This window comes from Pomacea canaliculata, linkage group LG4, assembly GCF_003073045.1.
Source record: "Pomacea canaliculata isolate SZHN2017 linkage group LG4, ASM307304v1, whole genome shotgun sequence".
In the NCBI taxonomy this organism is placed as follows: domain Eukaryota; kingdom Metazoa; phylum Mollusca; class Gastropoda; order Architaenioglossa; family Ampullariidae; genus Pomacea; species Pomacea canaliculata.
Genome location: NC_037593.1, coordinates 20,276,521 through 20,302,073, shown reverse-complemented (window position 1 = coordinate 20,302,073; position 25,553 = coordinate 20,276,521). Strand labels below are relative to the sequence as shown.

Here is a 25,553-nt window from a genome sequence, read left to right as displayed (position 1 = left end):
CGGTGCAAGTCAAGGTTATACAGTTATCAACCAACCCTTGAACTTTAATTTCTTGGATCACGCCCACCGTGCAGTGCTTTTTAGTTTAAAAATATTAATTGCCGAGCTCGATCTGACATGACTAGAGGCTCCTTCGTCTCTTGATGTTCAGGAATGTGCATGACGGGCATCCTCTAAACGACCATCCTCATCCTCGTTCTAGAATTTACCTTCATATGTTATAACTAGGGAACAGAATCGTTCTTACAAGAATAATTTGGAAACCACTCACGGTCTTGTGAACTTTGAAACATGTGAGTTCGCTTTTCAACTGTGCAACACCAGTGTTATTCTTACTGTAAAACCCAACCCTTGTCGGGGGCTCGAGAATTCAGCATGCTGCTCCTCATCGAACATCTTCTCCTCTCTTTTTTCATCGCTTCCCTCATCGGCGTGTACATTCGAGGCGGGCTTCGAGAACTGTTGCGGGTCGTTCTGATCGGGGTGAAGAACATACCCGGGGTGACTGATGTGCTGGCTTACGTGCTGAGAAACGAGGCCGTGAAATTCGTCCATCAGTCCAGCATCGGAGGAGGCAATGGCCAGCGGCTCAAGATCACCATTCCAGAGAAAGGTAAGATAGAGAAAAAAGATTTGAGACTTCTTTGCTCATTCACTCTGCGGTGCTCTTATACAGATAGTTCGAAAAAAAAAACTATACTAGTGGTGAGAAAATGACTTCTTCTCGTCTTCTTTCTAGTGCAAGTAATTTTACTTAAATAATTTATCTTTATTTCTTTTTTTAATTTAATAATTAATAATAAAGATAAACTCAGGTCAATAACTCATGTCATTCTATTTAGTAGAAAACGAGATACACAAAAATAGAAAAGGAGAGCAAGCGCACTGTAATATTTAGGCACTTGGGATGAAAACATAAATTAGTGAATGCTAAGAAAATTACTTTTGCCATGCAGGTGTGCCTAGTGACGAACTGCTGCGAAAGATGCGAGAGATGAAAGAAAAAGAGTTAGACCACGAGGAGGGGAAGATATTCGCCTACTCCTACACCCTTAACGACGACCACTACGCCATACAGAAGGATGTTTTCAACATGTTTACAGGTGTGTGGCTGTGTTGACCTGTTGTGGTTGTGCACGTGTGCGATGTGTATAAGCGAGAGATATAAAGATGGACAGTCAGATGGATAGAGGGACGATGAGATAAAAAGTTAATCATGAAGAATGAAGCGTTGTCTCTTCCAGTTCACTATCTTGCAAATATTGACACCATGTTCACAGAAAAGTTGGAGTTCTCAGAAGACCACGAGAAACTTGTTCGCGAATTTCACCTGGCTTTTCTACATGAAAACGCCCTGAATCCCATGATCTACCCGTGCTTAAGGTCAGTCCTAAGAACTACTAAAAAAAAAAAAAATTCTTCTAAACGAAATGGAACGAAGCGAAGCTTCTTTTGTGTGAATTTTGTTATTTACTGTTCTCTCCTCCTAAAGGTAAATAGATCATGATAGTGATTTTGAAACTAATAAAAGGGCGTTGGATGGTTTTAACAGGCAAATGGAGACCGAGGTTATCAGCATGACCTCGTCCATGCTGAACGGTGACAACGAGACGACAGGCTTCCTCACTTCCGGTGGCACGGAGAGCGTTCTCATGGCGGTGAAGACATATCGAGACCGGGCTCGCAAGCTGTATCCTCACATTCTCTGCCCAGAAATTGTGAGTACTACCTGGTGATAAAACAATAATTGTTCAGCAGTACATTGAGCGAATCTAGAAATTCATTATAGCGATATTCATTTCTGTCTTTTTTTCTTCTTCTTTTATTCGCTTATCTCTCTCTCTCTCCTGCTATGGTTGTTCATTGTCCAATATTCCGCGTTACCACTATCTAATCAACATAGTGTTTCCCAATCAGCGAAATGAGAAAATACCATTGTCTTAAATAACATTTGTACACTCTTCAGCAATGGTTGTAATCTGGTAAGAAGTGCTGCGAAAGTAAACTATAAAATGCAAACAAGGGTCAACGGATTAAAACGAGTGCTTTGTCAATAAAGTGACACCCAGTCGTGAAATTTGTGCAACAGGTGTGTCCGATGACCCAACATCCAGTAATGGCCAAAGCAGCTCACTATTTTGGTCTGACAATCAAACACGTGCCTGTGGGCCCTGACTATAAGGCTGACGTGAGGAAGATGGAACAGGTGGGCAGCAACTACCACTGGATCAAGTCAGTGGTCTTGTTCTATTTCGGCCTCTTTATTAATCGAAAGAGATTGCAATAAGAACTTACTTTAAATCAGCTTAACTTTCACATATGTATTGGAGGAGATAGTTAATATATCAGAAATTTAAGAAAATGAGATAAAGCACCATAGTAATCAATAATCACGTACAGTAATCAACAATAAAGATGTCATCTGTCTTTTATATTGCCTCTTCACTGCACTTTCTTTCTACAAAACACTAGAGTTTTTGCACTGGTGGCTTTGGGAAATTAATAAGGGATTTAAAAAAAATAGTTCTTGTAAATGCTAGGGTACGTGCTCAGAAACGATATATATATATATACAGACAGTGCATGTTGTTCATTTCTCGTTTCCAGAGAATACTTCCACATGCTTTGAGAAATGATCTTATAAGAGGTGAAAAACCTTTCAGAAAAGTAGGAAGACGTATACTTGAGGAGCTTACTGCGTGCAGTTCAGTTGTACAATCTTCGTGCTTTTGTGATGTTAGATGTTAATTTGTGACCACCCAGCGATTTTGAAAACTTCTGTCTCTCTCTATCTCTCAGATGATCAGTCCAAATACAATTTTGCTGACCTGTTCTGCCCCTCAATTTTGCCACGGAATTGTCGACCCTGTAGATGAGTTGTCCACCTTGGCTATGAAGTATGGACTTCCACTCCACGTCGACGCCTGCTTTGGGGGCTTCATGCTCCCTTGGTAAGTGTCGAGATCCCCATGCTTCATCTTGTTGCTATCTCTCCCTTACTGTCCTATCCTCCGGTTGATGTTGGGTCTGTTTTGATAATTACTTAACTAATGATCATTAACGTGTAATGTCAGTGTTACGGTCAGTTGAGAAGGACTATCCACAAAATAATTAGAGTTCGGATCATTGTCAAATGAACTGCATCTCGAAAGTTTACAATACAGTCTAAAACCAACACAAACAATGACAACAGTGATGACATTAACGACACTCATGTGCTCTCGTCCCTGCGTCTCCTTTTCAATTGTGTATGTTAATACTTTGTAATATCCATCCTTTTATCGGCAGGATAGAAAAACTGGGTTACCCAGTACCCAAATGGGATTTTCGGTGCCCGGGAGTAACATCAATCTCAGCTGACCTGCATAAGTATGGCTATTGTGTAAAGGTGAACGATAGATACATATTACATTCCTTGCATTCTGTTGCTGACCTTTACCACGCCAGCATACCTGGGCATAAGGGACTTTCAAAACAACCTTAAGGCTCATCTTGTGCAATAATAATAATAATAATAATAATAATAATAATAATAATAATAATAATAATAATAATAATAATAATAATCGCACAGGCTATTGTAGGCACCTCATACACCTGTGCCCTAACCCCTCACTCAAATGTATTTTAGGGAGCGAGCGCTATCGTGTACAGAAATTCGGAACTTCGCAAGTATCAGATATTCACATACTCCGAATGGCCTGGAGGTCTTTACGGATCACCGTCAATGGCTGGTACCCGACCCGGTGGGTAAAACACTTTGTTTTCTTGTTGAAAAAAAAAATTCGGCTTATGCTCTAATTAAGCACTTGATTCTAAAGATGGAACACAAAATCAACTCAGGTGTTCATACATCACAGGTGCTAACATCGCGTCCGCATGGGCGTCTCTCCAGTGTCTTGGGCAGGAGGGCTTCCTGGAAAAAGCGAAGGATCTGATGGACATCACCAACATGCTGAAAGATGGTGTGCACAAGATAGATGTAAGCATGAGCCTCGATGTCCAAGATGCCTTACACGCGGGTGAACCTTTTGTTCACACACACACGCAAACACACACACACAGAGTTTATGCTTTTATTACCTCATTCTGGCTGCTGATCCGATATGTATATATTTATAAATAAAACCTATATGAGGGTTATTCCTTCTTTTAAAAGAAAAACCAATTGTGGCAACCACAGAGACGTTGAATACACTTTTAAAAAAATCTGACATGTTGATTTTCGGCAATTAAACTTCGTTATGGCGCAATAAAGTTATCGAGATTGTTAACTTCATTTATTTGTGTATTGTCGAGCACAAAAAGCTGTTTGTCTCGTTTGTTGCAGGGCTTGACCATCGTAGGTCAGCCCCACATGACTTGCTTTGCTATCACTTCAAATACCCCGGATGTGAACATTCTCGCCGTCGCTGACGTCATGGAGACGAAAGGTTACAACCTATTTTTAGTCTTCATTTCACGTCTGCACACGCACACAGACAGAACACAAGAATTCCCACAGTACAGAAATACTTCTGAAGAAACAAAAGACGAACACGACGACTTAGAAGACAGTGTGTGAATGTGCAAGTAGACAGTTCAACACCGCAACTGTTCGGCACGCATTCACGCACAATAATTCCATTCGCACTCGCACGTGCAGGGTGGAAGATGGAGAGGCAACAAAATCCGGACTGCGTGCACTGCTCCATCCTCCCTCACCACAAGCACTCGGCATCTGCTCTGCTGACAGACCTGGCACTGAGCGTTGACCAAGTAAAGGTTAGTCGAAGACTTTGCTTTCTTCTCGTCAGGGTTAGGCGAAAACAGGGGCTCTTATGACATCCATAATTCACTGCTGTTGACATAGGCCGAAGATGTGTGCTTTTTTTTCCTAATATCAGCAGTCTTAAACCATCAATATAAACAAGAAAAACTAGATGGACACTGTGGCGCACATTGTAAAGCGATCGCTCACCAATCTGTCACGTGACTGGTAGAGACAAGCGAAGGAAATGCAACCTATAGAGTCAGCAATTATAAGTAATTTAATAACTTTAAAAAATACACGACCAATCACTGTTTTATTTACCAAGCCTCTTCCCTTCGTTAACTCACCCCTTCCTCTCTCCCTCCTCCCCGCACACACACATCGATTTAGTTCTTCGGCTAAAATCGAAAAAAAAATTCAGAATGTACTCGTATGGACAAAACAGTTGTGTGCGCACGTGCGATGAAAGTATGAAACATTTTTCATATGAAATGTTGCAGTCCAACAAGTCTTTGAGCAAGACAGGTACTGCTGGCATTTATGGGATGATGGCCGCTATCCCGGACAAAGCTATCATCAACGACTTCATCACGGAATTCTTCAGCGAAGTTTACACGCTTAAGTGAACAGTGATCACATTACTTTCTTCATGTCTGCAGTTTCCTCTAGTGGGACTTCTTTTTGAGAAATATGTTAATACTTTGTTCTAAATACGCCATGCTTCTTCTTTTGTCTGTTAAGTTCGCACTTACTTTCACATTGTGATAATGTCTGATCTCTTTGAATGGCGAGGACATTTTGTTCTCTGAGTCATTCCAAATAAAAACAACACGGAAGCAGAGATTATTTATATAAGGTTGACTTTATTAATTGAAGACTGGTATTGTGCGTGCTTTCCTGTGCATTGTTACCCGTAACACAAAAGCGTTGCATTTTAATCGCTCACAAAGAATGAGTTATCTTATGCAAAACATCAACTGGTAGTAAATAGCACGGACAATCGTGAGATCAGAAAAAAATGTCCCTAATTAAAAGAAAAAGAAGCCACAGTGCATGCCATGTTCGACTACGACTGTTATTACCGCTACAGCATACAATATTTTTTTCTTCTTTTGGAGTTTTACAGCCTCCTGGATAGTTTCTTCAAGATTGGTGACAATGAAAGCTTAACTCTAAATGCTATTTTGAAAAAAGGGGAAGTTTTTTTTTTTTTACTTCTCAGTGCACCTGGACATTTATTTGATTTAGAAAGAAGTCTAGGCTTTAGTGGCCACAGAAAATGCATCGAAACTCTGACAGATAAAAGGCAGGCTAGGATGTACCTAAATAAAATGGACTGAATGCCGTGAAAAGTCGCCCCAAGCTCTGGCGAAGTATCTCGACAAAACTTGTTCTTAGCAGTGACCGATGCCGAGTCTGGGACATAGAGAATGGACTTTGCAATGGTCAACAACAACAAGGCAATCCGTGAGGTCAATGTGATTTATTGCTACTTAAAGCTGATTAAAATGTGATGCCACTCGTGAATAGGTCCAAGATCTGGCAGCAAAAAATCGCATCAAAATGGAGACTAGAACTATTATTTCAATCACAAAAGTGGAATGTTTTCCATGCCATCAGCAATCTTATCTCAACGATAAAAACAGTTATAAATGGGTCTGAACCGACAAGTATTTAACGTGAGACCCTGTAATTTGTGCAATGTGTAGTTTCCTCTATTCTACCAGTAGGAGCGAGATAATGGAAAGAAACGACAAACATGGAGAGAGACAGAGAGAAAAAACAGCCTACTTCAAAACCTAACTTTGCTTTATTTGAAAGCAAGCAGAAAGAATAAACATCAATCCAGCCAATCTTGAACTGAGGTCTAAAACATTTAATGTTCCTTTTCATTATAAATTACTTATTCTCTTCATAAATTCATGAATGCCAAGTGACTTCTGTTCAGACCACGTGAGCCCAAGGTTGCAAGTTTACATGTTCTTGTCATCCATGAAACTGGTCGTGATAGGGTTGAGTGTACGAGTACTTTACTGTACGAATGCTCGAGCACCCAGATCACTTACGAGGGCGTTCTGTCCAATACCTTCAATAAGAAAATCTGTTATACGACGAACTTTTTCGATCTTCGTCCAGTTGAAAAAGCCAACCATTGTACAATAACTCTTCTTCTGATCATTTACAAAAATGGCATGAAAATCATTGTATGTCAGACTGTATTTACCTTCTGCATAATTTCATGTGTGGATAATAAACCAGTACTTGTTGGAAAATAACCATTCCTCTTTGGCACTAATCCACTTGAAGAAACAGATTCCTTTTTCTAACTGCCACAAAATATTGTCGCTCTGAGATATCAAGTGGCAAGAGCTTGTTGTATAGAGAGTCTTAACATCTATATACATCTCACTTTGAACATTTGGTCTGCTATATTGTGCCTAGAACTTGCACCACAATTTTACATTTGTCCAGTGATGGGTGATTCTCATCTCACCTCTTAATCAGAGGCAATGGCCTATGCAAAATTGCTTTTAAATGTGGACAGATAACAATCATGACACATGTGTACATATGTGTATGTATATATATAAGCTAATCAGATGGACTAAGCTACATTTTATTAAATGGCTCAAGTCAAAGTATCACTCTGACATAGGGAGCTGCATTGGCAACTCTTCATAATTGGTAGTGGTGCTTCTACAGCACAGAAGGAAAGAGGTGGAAGATGGCACTGAGGTATTTAAGCAAATTTAATTTAAAAAAAAAAGCAGCAGACTGCAGACTGCTCTTTACTTTCATGTGCCCACAGACATGCACATTACACGGGCAGACATTGATATAAACATATATATTTGCTATATTCATTTTTATCAAAAGGCAATATCTATTTCCACAATTATCAAATGAAAGACAAAGGAATCAAGCAATTATTTGTATGAAAATGCAATATCACAAGATGTTCTTATTAAGTGGCTATAAAGCATCAAATAAATAAAGTCTCCTTTCACCGGTAAAACAAAATCACTGCTTCTCTATAGCCAATTGATTGTCATCAAATTCGTTGATATAAATGGTTATGGAAACACACAACTTTTGATATCCATTTTGTCTCAGGAGCTGCATCTAAATGCCATGTCGGCAGTTGCTTGCTTGCTCTTTTTTCACCACTCATCTGCTCTTTCAATCCATGCAGCTGAAGCATCATACTTCCTATCACTCTTACATGCGCAGAATTTTCTTTTTTAAAAAAAGCCTTCTATTTGGACAAATGCTGTTTAGGCTCTAAGATTTAGACGTTTTATACAAACTCTCCAGCTCCTCAAAAGACCTGTGAGGTACTGCTTCAAATATTTGTTCTCAAAGGTTTGAGGTTTCAAGTTACATGCCAGCTTTTTAATTTTTTTTTTCAAGAAATGGAAGATATTAATGAGATGATTAAAGCAGCACAGAAATGGTGGTGGCTGAAAATTATATAGATTTATATGCTGTCATGTGTCTACAAGAGAAGATTCTGAAGAAACGGTTGTTATTCTTCTTTAAATCCATGTTTGAAAACAGCATCTGCAAACTGGGAAAACCACCTATACATGTAGTTCTTATCACGTGGTACTGCTCCCTCCAGAAATCCTATGTGGCCGCCATGAGAAGTAATCACCATTGCAATATTGTTGTTCTGCTGTGCTTCTTGAACTGGAATGGCTGAAAGTGATAAACTTTTATAAGAAATATGATTAAATTTGAGCCATACAGTTCAATATATGCAACTTAAATAAACGTTAAGATAATCCTTAAAATCATGGTACAGTAAAGATCAAAATAATTATTTAGGTCATCATTCTTAATAAAATGGAGCTTTTCAAGTCATGGAAGCCAAATCCCAAGAAATAAACCAAAAAATAAGAAAACCAAATATGTACCAGAAAATTTAAATTAGAAACTAAACCTTTAAGCAAACATTCTTAGCAGCAGGTTTTTCTGTCCATACCATGAAGTGGTGAGAATGGGTCATCTGCTGCATTCAGTGTCAAGACGGGCACTTCCAGAGCGTGAATTTTGTCATGCAGTGAGGCTTCCTTGTAATAATGCTCACAAGACTCATAGCCAAATAACTTGGAAGTGAAACGAGTGTCAAATTCACGAATGGTATTGCTCTGCAAGGACACACAGAAACACCAGGAATAAATATGTGAAGGGAGACCAAATGACAATGGGTTTGCTAGCTCAAGTCATCTTTCCATAAAACATATTGTAACAATTCTTAGATCATAAATTCTGTAAAACAGTATTAAATAAGCTTAATAGATGTAATCTATGCCAAGACAGAAATTTAAAACTAAAACTCCATATCTATATGTACACACAAACATGTGCACACACACATATATATATTGAAGCACACACAGACACACAAATGAACACACACTGGCATGAGTGCACGTAAATTCCTCTCTGCGCCCATGCACCATGCATACAAATACACTTAGTAGTTATTACTGACCTCTAAAACGTGGTCCACATCAAATTGTTTCTCAAATATGTGGATATTCCTACAATAGAAACAACATAAAAAAACTGCTTACCGCATTTTTCTTCTTGGTATAAAGTATTCCAGCCACTAAATTTATTGAAGTTAAAAAAAATATTTTCTTCAAGGAGGCTTCTATATATAAACAGCCAACTCTAACAATAGACAATTTTTTTTTAAAAAAAACAAAACTTTCTTAAAATATCTGAAAATAAATACACTTTGAATTTCTTTGTTGTATTATGTGAAGAGATCATAATATCAGGCACACATTTTACTTACTCTTGAACCTTTTTAACCAAGAGTCGAGCTAAGTAACGGTTAAAAAAGAACAGATTCAAGGGCTTCTCCAGAGATGCACATGATTCAAAGATGTTCCATGCTGCAGATATGCACATTCCTGCACAGAGTCCACTCTCCTTGCCCATGGCAACAAGATAGTTGAAAAGGATAATCCTGCAACAGAGGAATGTGAATTGACATTGGAGGAATCACAAACGCGGTCCAGTCATTTAGAAAAGACTCCTTACTGTGTTTCCTATTTCTTCTTGGGATCTTTTGAATGGGCCTATGAATGGAGAGAGGGGGAAGCCTAGAATGAGAGACAAAGTACATGTACATATGTATTGTTAAGCAGAAAAGGCAGGAGAGGGATAAATGTAAGAAAATATAGGAAGCACCAACTATGATGACTGCTCATTTACTCCTTGATCAAATCTATTTAATAATGAGAAATGGAAATTTAATAATATTATTTATCTGATCTGACAACAAAAGAATCTGAATTCTTCTTCCACCATTTAAAGGCCAAACTTTTACCATCTGGAAAGAAACAATGGTTTGAGGGATAGTAAGACCATATGTAGTGACGACTACTAAATGTGGTCAGTCTTTGCTAAATGCTTTCATGTGGCCCAACAATTATGCAGGGCTTAGGTCACAAGTGATGCCAACTGCCCAAGGCACTTTCTTGCCCAACCAGTATTTGCAGTAGGAGATGAGAACAAAAGTGGGTTAGGAAAAAGCATAGGAAATGTTTTGTGACATACTGTCTGAGTCGGGACTACCTGTGTTCTCCATTTTAATAATAAGGGGAGAGAAAATTAGAAAGAAAGAGAAGGTTGACACAAATGACACAAATAGGCAACTGAATTTTTAAACTTTATTTTTCTTGGTCTCATTTCTTTTTATCGTTCGTTTATCTTTTCTCTTATCTTAAGGAAGTGATAATAATATTTAAATACTGGTGACCAACATACCACACTCCATCTGGGTTTAGGTATAATGTTCTTACTTCTTGAATGATGCAAATGAGCATCAATTCATGCCTATGACACAATACCCATTTACCATATGCAAAAGCAGTTTTTCACCCCGCGTATCTACTGTCCCTCCAACATCCAGCAAAGTCTAGCATTTTCCAGCATCAGTTGTATACTTTGTTTCACATATCTGTCTGTCCATGTCTATGTCAGACAGCAATGTTAAAACTTACAAATATAAATCTTTAACGAATGACATATGCTTGTCTTTCAAAGATGAAGAAGCAGGAAAGGCATTTAACAATAATTTTGAACTCCAAAAAAATAAAAATAAATAAAAATCAGGGTATAAATCCAGGTGTGTTTTTGTGTCTTTTCTTCTGTATCTTTTCTTGAGTGGTGAAAAATATCAATTTCTCCAAAAGAATAAATGACATCATAAATATCTGTGAGCCATGACATGATAATATATAATCCCACCCACTAAATGCTTGCATGCTTACTGAGTTAAAATCAAGTTTTCTCCCCTCCATTTAAACAAGTATCAGTCCAGAAAATTAAGCATCGCTATTGTCTGTTAGCTTACCCTCCAAGAGAAATTCCAGTTCCCATCAAAGGAGCTTCTGGGTACCTCTTTTTGATGTGCTTCACCACAAACTCCATGTCTTCTACATTGGCAGCACAGTATGTACGTGGGGTCTATGGAGAAGAAAGGATGTTATTTATTCATTTATTATTCAACAACAATAATAATGGATAAAGCATCTTCTGCAAAGAAATATTAAATAGTTATTTAATTTATTTCGTAACAAAATAAAAAGCCCTGTCATTCTTAACCATTTCTGACATTCCCATAATCAAAATAAAATCTAATATTCCTTTATTTTGAATGGGTACTAAAAATTGTAATACATTAAAAAAAAAATCATCAGCAGGTCTAATGGATACTGTCAAACTTTAAAAGTCCCCAGTACACTGATAAAATTTACTGGTTTGTTGTTACAATCCATTTTCTTTTGCAGTCAAATTTCATCGTTCAGCTGAGTACCTGTTCAGATAAGATACTGCTAGCTACCCTTATTTTAAGCATACACTACAGAAATTTTTGACACTTGTCAAGATAAAATGAGCAAATGTGCTCTTAATACAGCCACATGCACTTTTGATAAAAGAAAAGTAAGGTGGTGATCAAAGATTATTTTCTATCCTGTTATCTCCATTTCCTCCTCCTTGATTGGGCCACTGTTGATTAGCAATCTATAACCTGCAAATCTCAATCTCTTTCAAGAGGCACATTAAAAAAAAAATTCTAAGCTTTTTTGAAGCTTTTATTAAATCAGTTTAGTAAAACAGTGTTTCCACTCTAAATGCCCATTAGTTTCTTCTCTGCTTCCATCTTTTGTGATCTTTTATTCGACTTTAAGGCCGTATAGCCTGACAGAAACTTCCCCATTCCACTGTCTCTACATTCCCAATCTCCAAACTTTTATTTACATGTGACCAGCTGAAACCTGAATCAATGGCATAGACACTCACTTTTCTCCCTATCTCCACTACTGCAACTGTGTTAATGGTCATGAAAAAGACAGAAAACAGAAACATACCAATAGGTCTGCTCCTCCATTGCCTCTGTTGTTGAAAACAACAGACCTTCAAAAAACAACTTAATTTATAAGTATGCGTGGGCAGTGACTTGACTGATGCATCATCAACACTAATGTAAAGTGAAAAAGACCAATATCGATAAAACATACAAGATATTAAAAATTATTCAATGGTTATGTCTCATTTTTCATGATAATTTGAGAGATAGCATTATCTAAATTGCATCTATTTTCCTGTCTAATATTCTACAAAATACCATTTTTTTGTAGCAAAATCTCTTTCTTCAAGTATTTACCAATGATATGACTTTATGGAGATCATTGCCAGCCAGGCTGCAGAATGGGAGCCTGTCCTGGACTAGCACAAGGTAAGCCAAATGGGTCATACTGCTTGCAATTCCTTATCACAAACTACAAGACTCTACCCTCAATGTCAAAGCATAAAAAGCAGGCAGCTGAATAGTGCATCAGAATGTGCAAGTAGACATTGTCTAAGCTGATGATGATGCCACAGTCACCCATAGTGCTGATGCCTGCAGTGATGGGATGACCTCTATGGAGAAGGCAGGCAGGCAAAGATAAGCATTTAGCTGAGATCCAAGACAGGCCTCCATCGATTTCCTGGTTTCCACACCAGGAACAATTAAAGGCAGATCTTGGAGTTTTACCACCTTCTTTTGAACTAGCAATGACATTTTGGTTTGAAGTCAGCCACCACTGACATCCAGACTGGAGAATGTGTACACAGGGGTTGGCTGGTAAAGTCAAATGAAGCCCCCTTTTTATTTAACTGCAAAGACCCAGGAATCTGCCATCCAAAGATTCTCCAGCTGATCTAGGTGAACCCTCTGTCCTCAGACCATGAGAGGAAAACATACAGTGAGTGCAAAAAGCATGGCAGGCAGCAGAGACAGCAAGCAAGAGTATTGGCAGGAGACTTGCATATTACAAGCAATATAAGGCTTTTTCATATCACTGAAAAAGAAGCATACACACAACAAACAAGCAGTAAGAACATGACCTATGACGTACATGGTCAAGACCAAGCAAAAAATTGAAGAGGTGAACTCACTAGCCAGGCAGGAAGGGAAGTAAGTAGGGGGTAAGTAGTCTGATTTTGTGTTCTCTTTTCATTGGTCATTTCTTGCCAAGGGAGTGGAAAGCTGGAATTGAAGGTAGCTAGTAGGGTGATCTTCATATAGCCATGTCATTTGGTACATTAGAAAGGAAAAAACATATCTATACATTACAAAGATCTCCTAACCCATAACAATAAAGCTAAATGTTTAGGACCCTGAGCAATTTCCAGTGGAGAAACGTACACATGGAGTGGAAGATTAGCTAGCTTTAGTCCAGGAGTGAAAAACTAGCTAGCTTTAGTCAATGTGAGTAGCTACATGTCAACATAAACATTAGCAGTTTGTGGTGCCACTATATTTGCACTGGCACTGAAAAAGCAGCATCCAATTAAGACTCAAAGCTATAGCAACATAATTGTATCTTTTAGGGATTATGTGCACCTACTCTAACAAAAGCAAAATAACTGATTAGATTAACTGTATAACTTAAATATTACATACTTTACATGCTTGTGTCCAAAACAAAATGAAAATTACAGCATCTATACAAGCATGCATGTGATACAATATAATGAAATGAAAATCCATGTTATCAATTGATAATTCAATGACAAAACATGACAGCATAAAGCATTTTAGCCATATTATTAGTCATTGCAGAATTACATTCCTGTGCATGAAATGCTTTGTTAAATGTGTGAAAATCAGATCTACACAACCACTTAGCTAAGAAATCAGACTGTTTATTTTTTATGCTGAGATTTACCTGTAGCCTAGCAGCTCAGCATTATGAACCATATGCTGAATGTATGTTTCCTCACTGGAACCTGTGGGAGTGAATCTAGTGATGTAGAACTGTTGCAAACATTAAAGTACAGTCAAACCTCAATGAACCTGATGACTTCACTTGTTTGCTCTTATTGATGCAATTGAGGAACTGTCAGTAAAACACAGGCTTAAAAGTGTACCTTCTGCGTCCCAAAGTGTAAAACTGAAAATCGGGTAATCTGGCCTACATAAGGCAAAAATACTTCATTCTCATTTAATTTCGAATAGTTGTGCAACTAGAAGCTTTTTAGTAAACATTGTCTTCATTGAAAGATTAAAAACATGTATTTGTTTCTGCTTTTTTCATGCTACAATATTATACACATAATGATTTTCCAATCTAATAGTGTGACTTATTTAAGGAAACAGAATTTACTTAACTTCCTGTCAAACTAAAAAACCAAGTGGTTCTCATACAAGATGCCCTTCACTCCCATTAACTTAAATAAATATACTAAGACTTGAGGGAATGGAAACTTTCTTAAAGATATAGCCTTGACACATGACAATATCCTACCTGTAAGACCTGGAAGTAAAAGAATTGTTGGCCGATTCTCCTCGAGGTAGGTGGAATTATGATTGCTATCAGACCAGTCTAGTTTTATTTGACCTCCATCTGGCAAGAGCAAAAATTCACTGAAAAAAAGAACAAGCAGCCAGAAAAAAATTATAAATTATAAAATTTGTTTCAAAGATAGTCAGAAATTCTATTGGCATATAACAGGACTGCTGAAGAATTAATGGCAGCTATCAAGGGACCACACTAAGGTCTCCAATTGACCATTTTATTGCACCTCTATTATTTCTAGATTAAAGCATCACTACCTGCGGTAGCTGGGGTGAGGTTTTGACTGCAGAATTGCTCTAAGCAGCGTCTGAGCATGAGCTTGAAAACACCACCAGGTTGGCCAATAGTATTCCCTTGCTATAGGACAATAACGTTCTATCAGATGCTGGAGTCTCTTGTCACTGCAGGCTATGCGAGGTTTCTGCAATATGGAGTACATAAATATTTCATCAACAATTTTTGTAATTAATAGTGTAGCGGGAAATCTGCTAGTTAAGTAGTGATTCCCCCCCCCCTTCCTTTTTCACCTTGATTCCCTTATAAAAACTGCAAACTGATGATATGGGCAAGTTGGTGGTCTTCTAGCAAATAAAAGAATTAGTGAAAAGGCAAAGGCAAACTGTAAGTTGAAATGTACTTAAATATACTTCAGCCCTGATACAGTATTATGGACATTCATTTTTGAATACATATCAGCTTTGCTCAAAGCAGTATCCTGGCCACTACACCACCCATTTTCTTTTCCTACTCTCATTCCCCTCCTCAAAGTATTGTCAAAAGCTACCTTTCTTGACCTTACAGACATCCCTTCCTCAATTTGTTTTTCAAAGAAACATTCATTGAGCATCCAGTTTTGCTAAAATATAAACTGGATGCCTCCTACAGCGATATACACACTTTGGAAAATGGTTAACAACTGAAGATGATTAAATTACTGTTATAGGTTTTATTTTCCTGTGCTGTTTAAATAAATATTATGTAAGCATAATTACTTTACATGCAGAAGTTAACAAGAAATTAGGGTGATGTCAGTGAATTTGTGGACTGTATGATGTCATAACATCATATATTACATGAACTGGCACAGTAACTAACAACATTAATTAAGAAAATTAAAGAATTGGTTTGACGCAATTTAGATTCGTACTTGAACATGCAACTCCCCCCCCCAAAAAAAAGAAAACACCAACCATAACCCAACATGTTATAGACTATCATACAGACCCACTGCTCAGGTGGGTTAGAAACAGACAGGTGGGTTAGAAACAGACAACATTTCTTCTGCCCTTAAACAAGTCCAGCAAAACGTTAATTCCTCTTTTTGCCAAACAGATATCTGGCGAAATCATCATATCGATCCTCATCCTTCTCTCTCTTTTTTTTTTAAATTCCACGTTTAGTTTCTATAAGTAGTAAAATATGTAGTATTCAGGCTTCCTTACCCTCTCTCTTACTTCTTACTCTATGTCTGTGTGTGCTTGTGCATTTACGCATTTTTAAATGCTGGCACTTAGGAAACAATTCCTGTAAACACACTATTTCGAGTTTCTAGTGGTAAACAGAAAACAATAATGGGGCAAACTACATAAGCAGATTCACCTTATTTTAATAATTATATCACACTGACGTATATGCACGAACCCGATTAACAGATCAAAAACTGGAGGTACAGTGAAAATGATGTTAAATACGTTCTATACCGACAGATAATTTCCAACATACCTTTACTACACAGCATAAATAATACACAGTGTAGAGACCGCCAAAGGCTACTGCCAGGGGTAACGATGGATTATCATCCAAGAAATTAGTAACTTTGCGGAATACCTCAAGTACCATTTTTGGTAGTTTCTCTAGCTGAGCTAGACACAACTGGTGATGGTTCTGGAATACAGTTTCGAGTAGGTGGTCACTGTTCTATTAATGTAGTTTAATCATCTTTTTTGGACTTTGGACCGACGATATGCACTGACGGAGATGATACATTCGTGATTCAGTAGTGTAGTTTTGGCCTCTCTCGTCAAGGGAAGGAAGCGACTATCAAGATTACGTGTTTACCTCCCTTACGGAGGAGTAGTCCATCGGCATCAAAATGGCGACAGCACTCTTTGGAAGCAGCGCGGGCCGCTCTCAGAGCAAAAATCTGGTGGAATTTCGCGCTGGAAAAATGTACATGAAAGGCAAGATGGTCCACCCAGACAAAAGGAAGGGTCTAGTATATGTCTATCAATCTGAAGACTCTCTCATGCACTTCTGTTGGAAGGACCGTTCCAGTGGTAATGCGGAAGAGGTCAGTCAAATTGGCATCGTCATCGTATCGTCATTTGCTAGTTTAGATTTTTTTTAAAGCTGAAGAGTAGGAAGGGGGTCTTGCAATTCTTTTTTGATGAAAAGGCGCATCTTTGTGGGCTTGGTACTCATAAAAAAGTATTTTGGAAGGCGGGGATGGGGGTCAATCCCTAATAACTAATATCAATGCACGTCCATGGTCAATCTGTCCGATAGTTGTAGATATGTAAAATCCATGTGTTGTGCCATTGGTTTACTGAACTGCCTGTTTTGGCTTCGTTATGCATATTTTCTAATTGCGTAAGAAAGATTTGATAAAATCATATAATGACTGCCACGAGAACTTCTAACATTTTTAGAGATTTTCTTTTTTGAATTTCAGGATTTAATCATTTTTCCTGACGATGTTGAATTCAAGCATGTCTCACAGTGCACTACAGGCCGTGTTTATGTGCTGAAGTTTAAATCATCCCTTCGCAAGTTTTTTTTTTGGATGCAGGTGAGACAACCACAGTGGATAAACGTCATAAATATTATTGGTTGAATCTGTAGTGAGTTTCTGTGGGGATACAGGCATCAATTATGAAACCAGAATTGTTTAAATTTAAGCGATAGATTTTATACATCAGCCACATTTGTGCAGTCAAGCATATTGTTAGTCTCTGAGTAACATCCTTTACCTGAGTAGTATCCATCACCTCAGTATTCACATCGCTATTATGAAGCAGCGCTAAAAAACAGTTTATGTGATGTGCCTAGGAACCAAAGACAGACAAGGACTCTGAGTATTGTAAGAAAGTCAATGACTTTCTGAACAATCCTCCAACACCTGGTTCCTCTCGTGGGGGTGGCCTGACTTCAGAAATGTCAGGATTAGGTAAGAACTGAGTAATATATCTCTTCCCTATCATGCTGCAGTATCATCACTTAGTATGCAATAGTCACAGTTGTTTTTTTCTGGTTTGCACTTTGTTTGTTAGTGTGTGAGCGTGTGTGCATGCACTTGGGTGGGCAACAGGGTGGTGGCATTGAAAAATATATTAGGACATAATATATACTGGCAAATATCTGTTGCATGCTCATATGGAGGCACCTTAATATGGTACACTTTTCTGCCTTTTGGGGGAAATGTTTGGCCCATCCTAGTGATAAAGTTTGTTTTGATAAGTGGTGGCAAACTTTTTGCTAAAACTAAAAGTTTTGGTTTTCAGAATGATACTGGCTGTCGCTTCTCTTTTGTGGTGTGGGCATATCATGCTTTATAAGATTTAGATTGACTTTGTCTTTTACTTTTATATTTTGTCATAGTCCCTTCCCAGACTGCTTTCTTGTTAGAAGTCTATTAATAAAGTGTTCTGCTCGCTTTGCACTTTTTTGCATCCAAAATTTCAAGTCACCATCTTCATTTTAAATTTCAACTGAAAAAAAGTACAGTTTGTGATATAATTCAAGTGTTGAATTCTCAGTGTGTTTTTTTCCTTTTCTTGAGAAAGGAGACAAGTTCTTGATCAGTAGCATTATGGCATGAAAGTGACTAAAAATAGCCTCAAAATGAGTAGATAAAAATATGGCTTGCACTAGAGTAGTACATCAGGTTTTCTTTCTTTTTTTTTCTTTTATTATTTTTTTATTTATTTTTCTAAGAGAGGGTGAGAGTTGGTGATAAACCACACAAATCAACTTGAATTTGAAGACCTCAGAGCAGGATCTAAACAATAAACTTGTAAAACATAATGTTTAGAAAGATGGTGCAGAAAGCTAGGTAGCAACATTTTAACATGTGAAGACATTTTGGAAAGAATATACAGTCTTTATTGTGTACAAAGAATGAAAGAAAATGATATTTTTTTAAACTGCACAAATTGCACAGTTTATTATTATTGATTAGAAAGCATATGTAATAAAGATTCATCCCTGAGAATTATTATTGAGAAGCTGGTACTCTTAAGCATTCAGGTACTTACAACCCAAATGCAGAATTTTGTTTTAAGGGCATCTGCACTTAATATGTGCTCACTTGTAGCTGAAATTCAGTTCAGCCGCTATACTTTGCAAGCTAAACTTCTAATTTATTCCGCACAGAAAATTTTATCCAGATTCAAAAGGAAAGTTTTTTTTCTCAGTGTTTGTTTAGCAATGTTCTTCTGAAAATAACTGTGAGTCTGAGGTCTTCAAGTGTTTTAGAATAATGTCAACTCCCTTTTTATGTTGTTAATAAGGATCTAGAGGGAGAGGCCAGGATTCACAAATGCTGGACAGACTGCTGACTAACATCATTGATGGCAAGTACTGATGACATTTAAAATATGGAGACATGTCATAGTGCCAACACATTGAAACTAAAACAGCACTCACACCTTGTGGAGACACAAACTGACAGATTTTGGGGTTTTTTGGGTGAGAATGGGGGGAGGGGGGTGGAGAGACCATTGAATAGACTTCATTAACTAGCATGCATGTTTCCTGTTCATGGGATACTGTGTCAAAACTGAGGAGTTGCCAAGGTGGGCGTGATGGTGACGATAAAGAAATTAATTAACTTGTTTGTTAAGAACTTGTTTCCTTTCTTGTTGCCATTAGGTTTTCTTCACAAGAAATGCTATACTAATCTCTTTTCTGTGTGCATGCATCTCTCAAGTTTATAAGCTTTCTTTAGTTTGCCATTTTCTTAAGCTTATTAGTGATTAGTTTGCTGGTAATGTTAAGGAACCCCTTATTTCTTTACATTATCTTCCTTCTTATAAAAACATTCTTTGAAATGTTGCACTTATTATGTAAATTATGTAATAGCTTTTAGTCATTATTTTTATAATGTGAAAGTAGTTGAACATAATCTTAGCAGTCAAGGAATTATATGTGAGTTACCAATGTTTTGCATTTCCAAAATATTGTTTTCCAAAACATCAAATACCAAATTATATATCTCTTGATTTTCTTTCAAAAATGTTCCCCTCATTCCAAAATACCATGGCTACCACAAAAAAAAGTTTCAAAATATCTTCATCTAGTTATCTAGAATAGACCTTTCATCAGCAGAAGATGGTTTTCTATTTGTTTATATTTTAAGTTGTAAAAGGAGCATTCAATTTCAATTCAGTATCAATGTCAACAAAGTTAATTAGCAGATGTTGACTTTATATTGACCAAACTGGCAGCAAACTGCCTAGTTAGTGAAGCACTGGCTTACTAAATCATTAATAATAATTGTGTTTATAGATGACAATATGCTCACGTGTATAATCAGTAGACCAGTTTTATATTTGAAATTCTAGAATGCCTGTGTGAGCCATCAGATAGAAGAGGTTTGTTTTGATTGATTGTTGTTTGTTTTTTTTGCTCCCCTTTTTTAGCTGACAGCGATCTGCAAAGCATGCTCGGAGGAATGAGTCAGCAGCAGTTAATGCAACTTCTTGGTAAATTGAATGTGGACAATGAAAACATGATTGTAACTTTTTTCCTATCAGCATTAGCTTATGGCAAACAAATCTATAACTGCTGTACCAATGAGAAATGTTTTATCTTATACATTCCCTTGTAAGCACTTTCTAAATGTCCCAGATATGCATGTTAATTTTTTTTATTCTTATCAATTGCATCCAACATTTGAAGACTACTTATGATGAAAGTATTTCAGATAAGCACAAAGGAAGAAACTTCAATAAAAATTGCTTTTTAAATTGTTCTTAAGATACCTGTACTATTGTGAGAAGTAGTTCTTGGTCATAATAAGTATAGGATTGTTACTGTAACTTGAATGTACAGGAGGCATGGGCATGGGCACCCCTGGAAACATGTCGTCACTCATGGGTCGCCCAGCTAGTGCTCAGTCCACGATGTCGGAGCCGTAAGTAACAGTTTGTTACCACTCACCAGTCAAAGAGAAAAAAATGTTTTGAAGACATTCTCAGTCACGATAAACTCACACTAATTTTGATTTTTTTCTTTTCCTCAAGAATGATCAGTTACACAATGAAAGGACCTGCTCCATTTAAATCTAAATCAAATTTTCTATATGTACTTACCTTGATATAAATTTCTTGCTGAAAAAAAGTGATGCAAAAGAAGAAATAAACACCTATAATGTCTCGTTCTCACAAGAAATAAGATGGTGTTATAACATCATATAAGAGGAGATTAGTAATTATTTTTAATCTAAAAGCAATAGCTTGAAACAGGTACTGGAAATGGAAGAGGGCTTGTTTATAGTGAATTCTTATTATTTTAGTTTATTTTTAGTAGGTATGGTTTATGGTATGATAATTTCATCCCTGACTGCAGGGATTTTTTTTTTGCATTTAAGGTAATTAAAGAAAAAGAAAATAAAAGATCTAAGTTAGGAACAGGATTTTTGTACTTGTTCCTTAAAATGACATGTTTGTGATAAATTTACTCCCTTTTTTTGTAAAAGTAGTTGAAAAACCACATCTGTTCAATAGGTAAGTAAAAATATCTGAACTTTCAGAGTTAAAAACTGTAATTTCTGCGCACCCTCAGCTTAACTGAATTTAATTTTCTTTCGCGTGTGTGCTTTATCAGCTGAGCTTTAAATTATGACTAGCTGTTTTATTCAGATTTACTTGAAGACTATTTTTTGGCCCAGAATAGCATTTATTAGTCTAAGAATTGTTTCTTAAAATATAGTGTGTGATTTATAGTTAGCTTTGAGTTTGTAGATGTGCGATCACATTCTACGTTTTTGTCAACATGTTATAACACCATCTTATTTTGTCAACTATATGATGCAACTATTGTAACCAATATTGTAATTTGGATGCATAAACCTTGTATTGGCTGTCTTGTGTGCACGTTATTACAACATCTCTTCTACCTATCCTTCTTTATATTACTGAGTTTCTTCTTTATTTATCTTCGTTTCCCTTGTCCCCCCAAGACCCCTGCGTGTTTCATCAGCTTCTGGCAGCCGTTCATCAGGGGAGACTACTCCAACTCCTCCACGACCTATGACTGCTGCAGCTCTGATTAATCCAGCTGCTGGAAGTTCAGGTGGAGAGATTTTCCTCTCTTTATGTTTTTTCCAATAAGAACGGCACAACATTACTTTTGCATTGTGTTTCTATTGTGGTTACACTTATCTTAATAGTGATCTAGTCATGTGACATAGGTTTTGTGTTTGGTTTCTTAAAAAAATAATGTTCACCAATATTATCACAGTACAATTTCTGCTGTAAGGAACAGTAGGTTCTTTTGATTTAGGAGATGCTTCATTTCTGCTGCCACTTACAGCTGACCATAGGTTGTTACCTAAATCCATATCACTGTGTGCATCCTCATCTGTCTAGTGTTCTGTATAACTTTATTTGCTATATGCAAGAATTTTCGAGTGCTTGGCTGTGCAGGGTTTTTACCCTGGAGAGAAGGGAGGGAGTACATTCAGCTAGACAGATAACTGCAGTTTTTGCTGTTTCTTTCTTAGCTGTAAGCTCTGCACCAGCCCCAGGCACAACAGCTGCAGTGCCAAGTGTTCCTGCAACAACCCCTGGTGCCCAAGCAGCAGGTGGCACAGCATCAGGAGTCACCCGCCAGCAGATTCAGCTGAGTGACCTTCAGAACATCCTTTCCTCCATGAATGGTCAGCCCTCTCCTCATCAGTTGCTGCTTTCCTCCTTATTTCTTGAATATACTAAAAGCAGTTTTTTCTTCTTATACAGAATACATATTCATTATCCATTTAAAAAAAGAAACATTTTCTTCAGTTTATTTTGAGTAATATATTGGTTAGTTTGGTAAATGACTTTAATCAACATACAACCTTTGGTCAGTGCACCGGTGCTTATTAGACAGTAAATATTTCATTTGCAGTGTGAAGTGGGTTGAAAATCTGTTGGCCTGTAAAAGGTGTATTTTTTAAATTGATTATGGATAAGCTTTTACATTCTTAACATGATTTCTTTTGTATTTATATTTCGCTGTATTTAGTGTGAAAGCACATGTCCTGTTGATGAAACAGAGAAATTGATTTAAAGAGACTAAACAAAGAATTCCAGATTCCTTTGACTTGTCTGCTGGATGCATTTTGTGCTTATTCTTATGTATTTTTCCTTATTGTACTTTATGAATATATTATGGAAAAGCATTTGGTAAAGATACTCAAAATCTGACAGCAAAGCAGTATTTTGAATAGACTTTTAGCTTACTTGTTTGTTTATTAATTTTTTTTTTTTTTGCAGTGCCTGCTGAGGAGCCAAAAGAGAGTAATTATTTTGCAGTTTAATTTGTGTGCATGTTTGAAAGAAAGATCCCTTGAATTATATCTAGCAGTTAATGTTTGTGTATTTGCATGCATACATGCATTTGCTTACATTACATATCTTGGTGTAGATGTGCATTGAAGTGTATATATCAGAAGTTGGATTTTATTGCAGATATTTAGATGCCATTGCTATCTCCCACAAGTGTTAAAAAACATAATTTTACTGTGTTTACTTGTACCCAACTCTTAAAAAAATTCATTTGAAAGAAATCTGTTCACAATGTACAGTTGTTGACCTGGCGAAGGCACTGAACCCTGAGGCCATGCTACCCATATTGGCAAACCCAGAAGTGCAGCAGCGTCTGATACCTTATTTGCCTGAAGGAGAATCTCTTCCTAAAACTGAAGAGGAGTTAAGGAACACTGTGTCTTCACCACAGTTCCAACAGGTAAAGGCATTTATCATGAAGACATAACATTTCTGATGAAGTATCAATTAGAAAACTGGAACTTTATTCGTGTTGGTGGGTTTTTATATTATCTTTTTATACAGACCTCAACACATAGTTTATAATTTTATTCAATTCACTTTTTATAAAAAAGTTTTGGCTTTTCTTTTTATTCACATTTTTTTGTGTCCTCTGTTAGATGGTTCTCTATGTCAATTTCTTTGACAGCTTATTTGAGACACAGATTTTGATATATGACATTTGGATTGATCCCCATCCTGTTAAATCTTTTCAAGGCTTTGACATCATTCAGTGCAGCGCTGCAATCAGGGCAGATTGGGCCACTGATAAACCAGTTTGGTCTGGGGGAAGATGTAGCCACTGCTGCTGCCCAAGGTGGTGAGTGATGGTGTAGCTTGTGGGGATTTTGAAACTTTTCATCACTGTACAGTAAAAAATTTTTAAATGATCTAAAATTTGTAACAGTTCTATATTCTTTAAAACTTTTGTCATTGCACCTTTTAAATTTTCTGCCAAGTGAAGCTGTCTTAAGGGACCTCTCTCACACTATATCACCTTATTATGTGGAGGCCATTTCTTTAAAAGGCATTTGCTGTCTAAACATTAATGTCATTACCTCTCTTTCTCTCTGTAATGTTTTTTAAACCATAGAAAATTAGTGTATGTGTTCTTCATCTGACTTTGTTGTGTACAATTTCTGATTTTATTTGAGTATATCATGAGCACCTCATCCTGTTTACCTAGTTTCATACAATGTTGAAACACAAGCATCAGAAAGTTTGACATCTTGTAGTATGTCATTGACATGACATAAGGCTAAATCTTAGTAAATGTCTGAGCCATTAGAAAGTGTACACAGCTCACATTATTTTTGTTCACAGACTTGGAGGCCTTTGTAAAAGCCATGCAGGAAGCAATGAAGAAGAAAGATGAGGAGAAGGATGAAGACAGAATGGAACATTAAGTTCTCGAGTATTTGGCTAAATGTTAATTGCTGTGCTTCTTCATTCATCTTGAGGTTCAGTTTATCTGTTCTTGTATTCAGTGAGTCTAGGTGTCTGGGGGTTTCGTGGTGGAGTGGCTTTTGCTCTTATTCTTGTATTTTTTGTTTTGTTTTGTTTTTTTCCTTCCTTTATGCTTTCCTTTGGACAAGTGAAGATTTTCAGACTGTCGTCTTTTTTTGGTTAGGGTTAGAAGACTTTGGACTATGTACATCAGCTATAAATGTAACTTTTTCTTGCTTTGTTGCATTTTGTCTCCCTTATATTACTGGTGTGATTGGTGCAGCAATTGCTTGTTGATGAAATAAACTTAATTTGGAAAATCTGATAGCGCTAAATATGGTAAAGAGCTAGTTTTCTGGGAGCATGCTACATTTATCTAAGTGTTTGTGACAGAAATGAGAATATAATACTCAAGATCAGTTTGACTGCAAATACTTTGATTACAGCTATTCTTGTTTTCTCTGACACAGGATTTGTACACATTGAATAGCAGTGCATCATGTATTTGGTCTTTTGCATTACCATTTCCATATTGCACATAATTATTGCAATATTGGTGCATACCAACTTTGTAAAGAGTTATATTTTAAAGGTAGTATTGTAGTCTTTAAAAATATTAAAAACAATTGTTTGGAGACAGTCGGAAATATGTCATCTGTTAAATATTTATGGTCACGGTTCAAAGGGGCTCAGATTAGGTAGTAACCTTGCGCTAGGTATAAATTTCAGGGGTTAAAACATGCAGACTAGACAAAAACATAACAGCATGATACTGCTAAAAGTTCTTAAAAAGTCGCGGTCATGTGTGGATGAGAATTCTTACCTTAAAGCTCTGCCTCTGTTTCCGTGTTTTGGTTTCCTATGTGCCCATTTATAATCTTGAGGGATAACATTGAAACTTGAGTGCACACAGTAAACTTTTTCTATTCTGCTCATCTGTATTGAGTTTGCAAAATAAAA

General features: G+C 37.0%; 3 protein-coding genes across 4 annotated transcripts; 2 read left to right on the top strand and 1 right to left on the bottom strand.

Moving 5' to 3' along the window:
• The first annotated feature begins 60 nt into the window (after positions 1-60).
• On the top strand, positions 61-5,592 carry LOC112561444 (sphingosine-1-phosphate lyase-like). Its single transcript, XM_025233949.1, has 12 exons — positions 61-613; positions 957-1,103; positions 1,281-1,383; positions 1,553-1,718; positions 2,090-2,206; positions 2,800-2,951; positions 3,289-3,388; positions 3,632-3,746; positions 3,861-3,982; positions 4,331-4,433; positions 4,646-4,764; positions 5,254-5,592. Exons 1-12 carry the CDS (start codon positions 376-378, stop codon positions 5,377-5,379), a joined length of 1,608 nt encoding a protein of 535 aa, XP_025089734.1. The 5' UTR covers positions 61-375; the 3' UTR covers positions 5,380-5,592.
• A 4-nt stretch (positions 5,593-5,596) lies between these two features.
• On the bottom strand, positions 5,597-16,613 carry LOC112561446 (phospholipase ABHD3-like). The gene is made up of 10 exons (XM_025233953.1): positions 16,342-16,613; positions 14,877-15,040; positions 14,569-14,687; positions 13,990-14,050; positions 12,145-12,190; positions 11,127-11,239; positions 9,561-9,734; positions 9,252-9,300; positions 8,739-8,904; positions 5,597-8,452 (listed from the first exon to the last, which is right to left on the bottom strand). The coding sequence occupies exons 1-10, from the start codon at positions 16,456-16,458 to the stop codon at positions 8,280-8,282; spliced, it is 1,182 nt and encodes a 393-aa protein (XP_025089738.1). The 5' UTR covers positions 16,459-16,613; the 3' UTR covers positions 5,597-8,279.
• Positions 16,614-16,677: 64 nt separating this feature from the next.
• On the top strand, positions 16,678-25,232 carry LOC112561445 (proteasomal ubiquitin receptor ADRM1-like). 2 transcript variants are annotated; one of them, XM_025233950.1, is made up of 12 exons: positions 16,678-16,909; positions 17,291-17,407; positions 17,668-17,785; positions 19,128-19,190; positions 20,259-20,321; positions 20,671-20,752; positions 21,800-21,912; positions 22,343-22,498; positions 23,097-23,120; positions 23,408-23,568; positions 23,865-23,967; positions 24,471-25,232. In XM_025233950.1, the coding sequence occupies exons 1-12, from the start codon at positions 16,712-16,714 to the stop codon at positions 24,551-24,553; spliced, it is 1,281 nt and encodes a 426-aa protein (XP_025089735.1). In that variant the 5' UTR covers positions 16,678-16,711; the 3' UTR covers positions 24,554-25,232. The 2 variants fall into 2 exon arrangements, with proteins under 2 accessions (XP_025089735.1, XP_025089736.1); XM_025233951.1 differs by lacking the exon at positions 19,128-19,190 and having other exon boundaries at positions 16,712-16,909.
• The last annotated feature ends 321 nt before the right edge of the window (positions 25,233-25,553 follow it).

Bases quoted from the DNA above. Each gene is read 5' to 3' on its own strand.
- LOC112561446 (XM_025233953.1), bottom strand. From the start codon at position 16,458: ATGGTACTTGAGGTATTCCGCAAAGTTACTAATTTCTTGGATGATAAT. The intron at 14,051-14,568 runs GTAGGATATTGT...TCACTCCCACAG, and splicing joins TTTACTTCCAGGTCTTACAG to GTTCCAGTGAGGAAACATAC. The intron at 9,735-11,126 runs GTAAGCTAACAG...CCTCTGTTGCAG, and splicing joins ACTGGAATTTCTCTTGGAGG to GATTATCCTTTTCAACTATC.
- LOC112561444 (XM_025233949.1), top strand. From the start codon at position 376: ATGCTGCTCCTCATCGAACATCTTCTCCTCTCTTTTTTCATCGCTTCC. The intron at 1,384-1,552 runs GTCAGTCCTAAG...TGGTTTTAACAG, and splicing joins ATGATCTACCCGTGCTTAAG to GCAAATGGAGACCGAGGTTA. The intron at 3,983-4,330 runs GTAAGCATGAGC...CGTTTGTTGCAG, and splicing joins ATGGTGTGCACAAGATAGAT to GGCTTGACCATCGTAGGTCA.
- LOC112561445 (XM_025233950.1), top strand. From the start codon at position 16,712: ATGGCGACAGCACTCTTTGGAAGCAGCGCGGGCCGCTCTCAGAGCAAA. The intron at 17,786-19,127 runs GTAAGAACTGAG...GTTGTTAATAAG, and splicing joins TTCAGAAATGTCAGGATTAG to GATCTAGAGGGAGAGGCCAG. The intron at 23,569-23,864 runs GTAAAGGCATTT...AATCTTTTCAAG, and splicing joins CTTCACCACAGTTCCAACAG to GCTTTGACATCATTCAGTGC.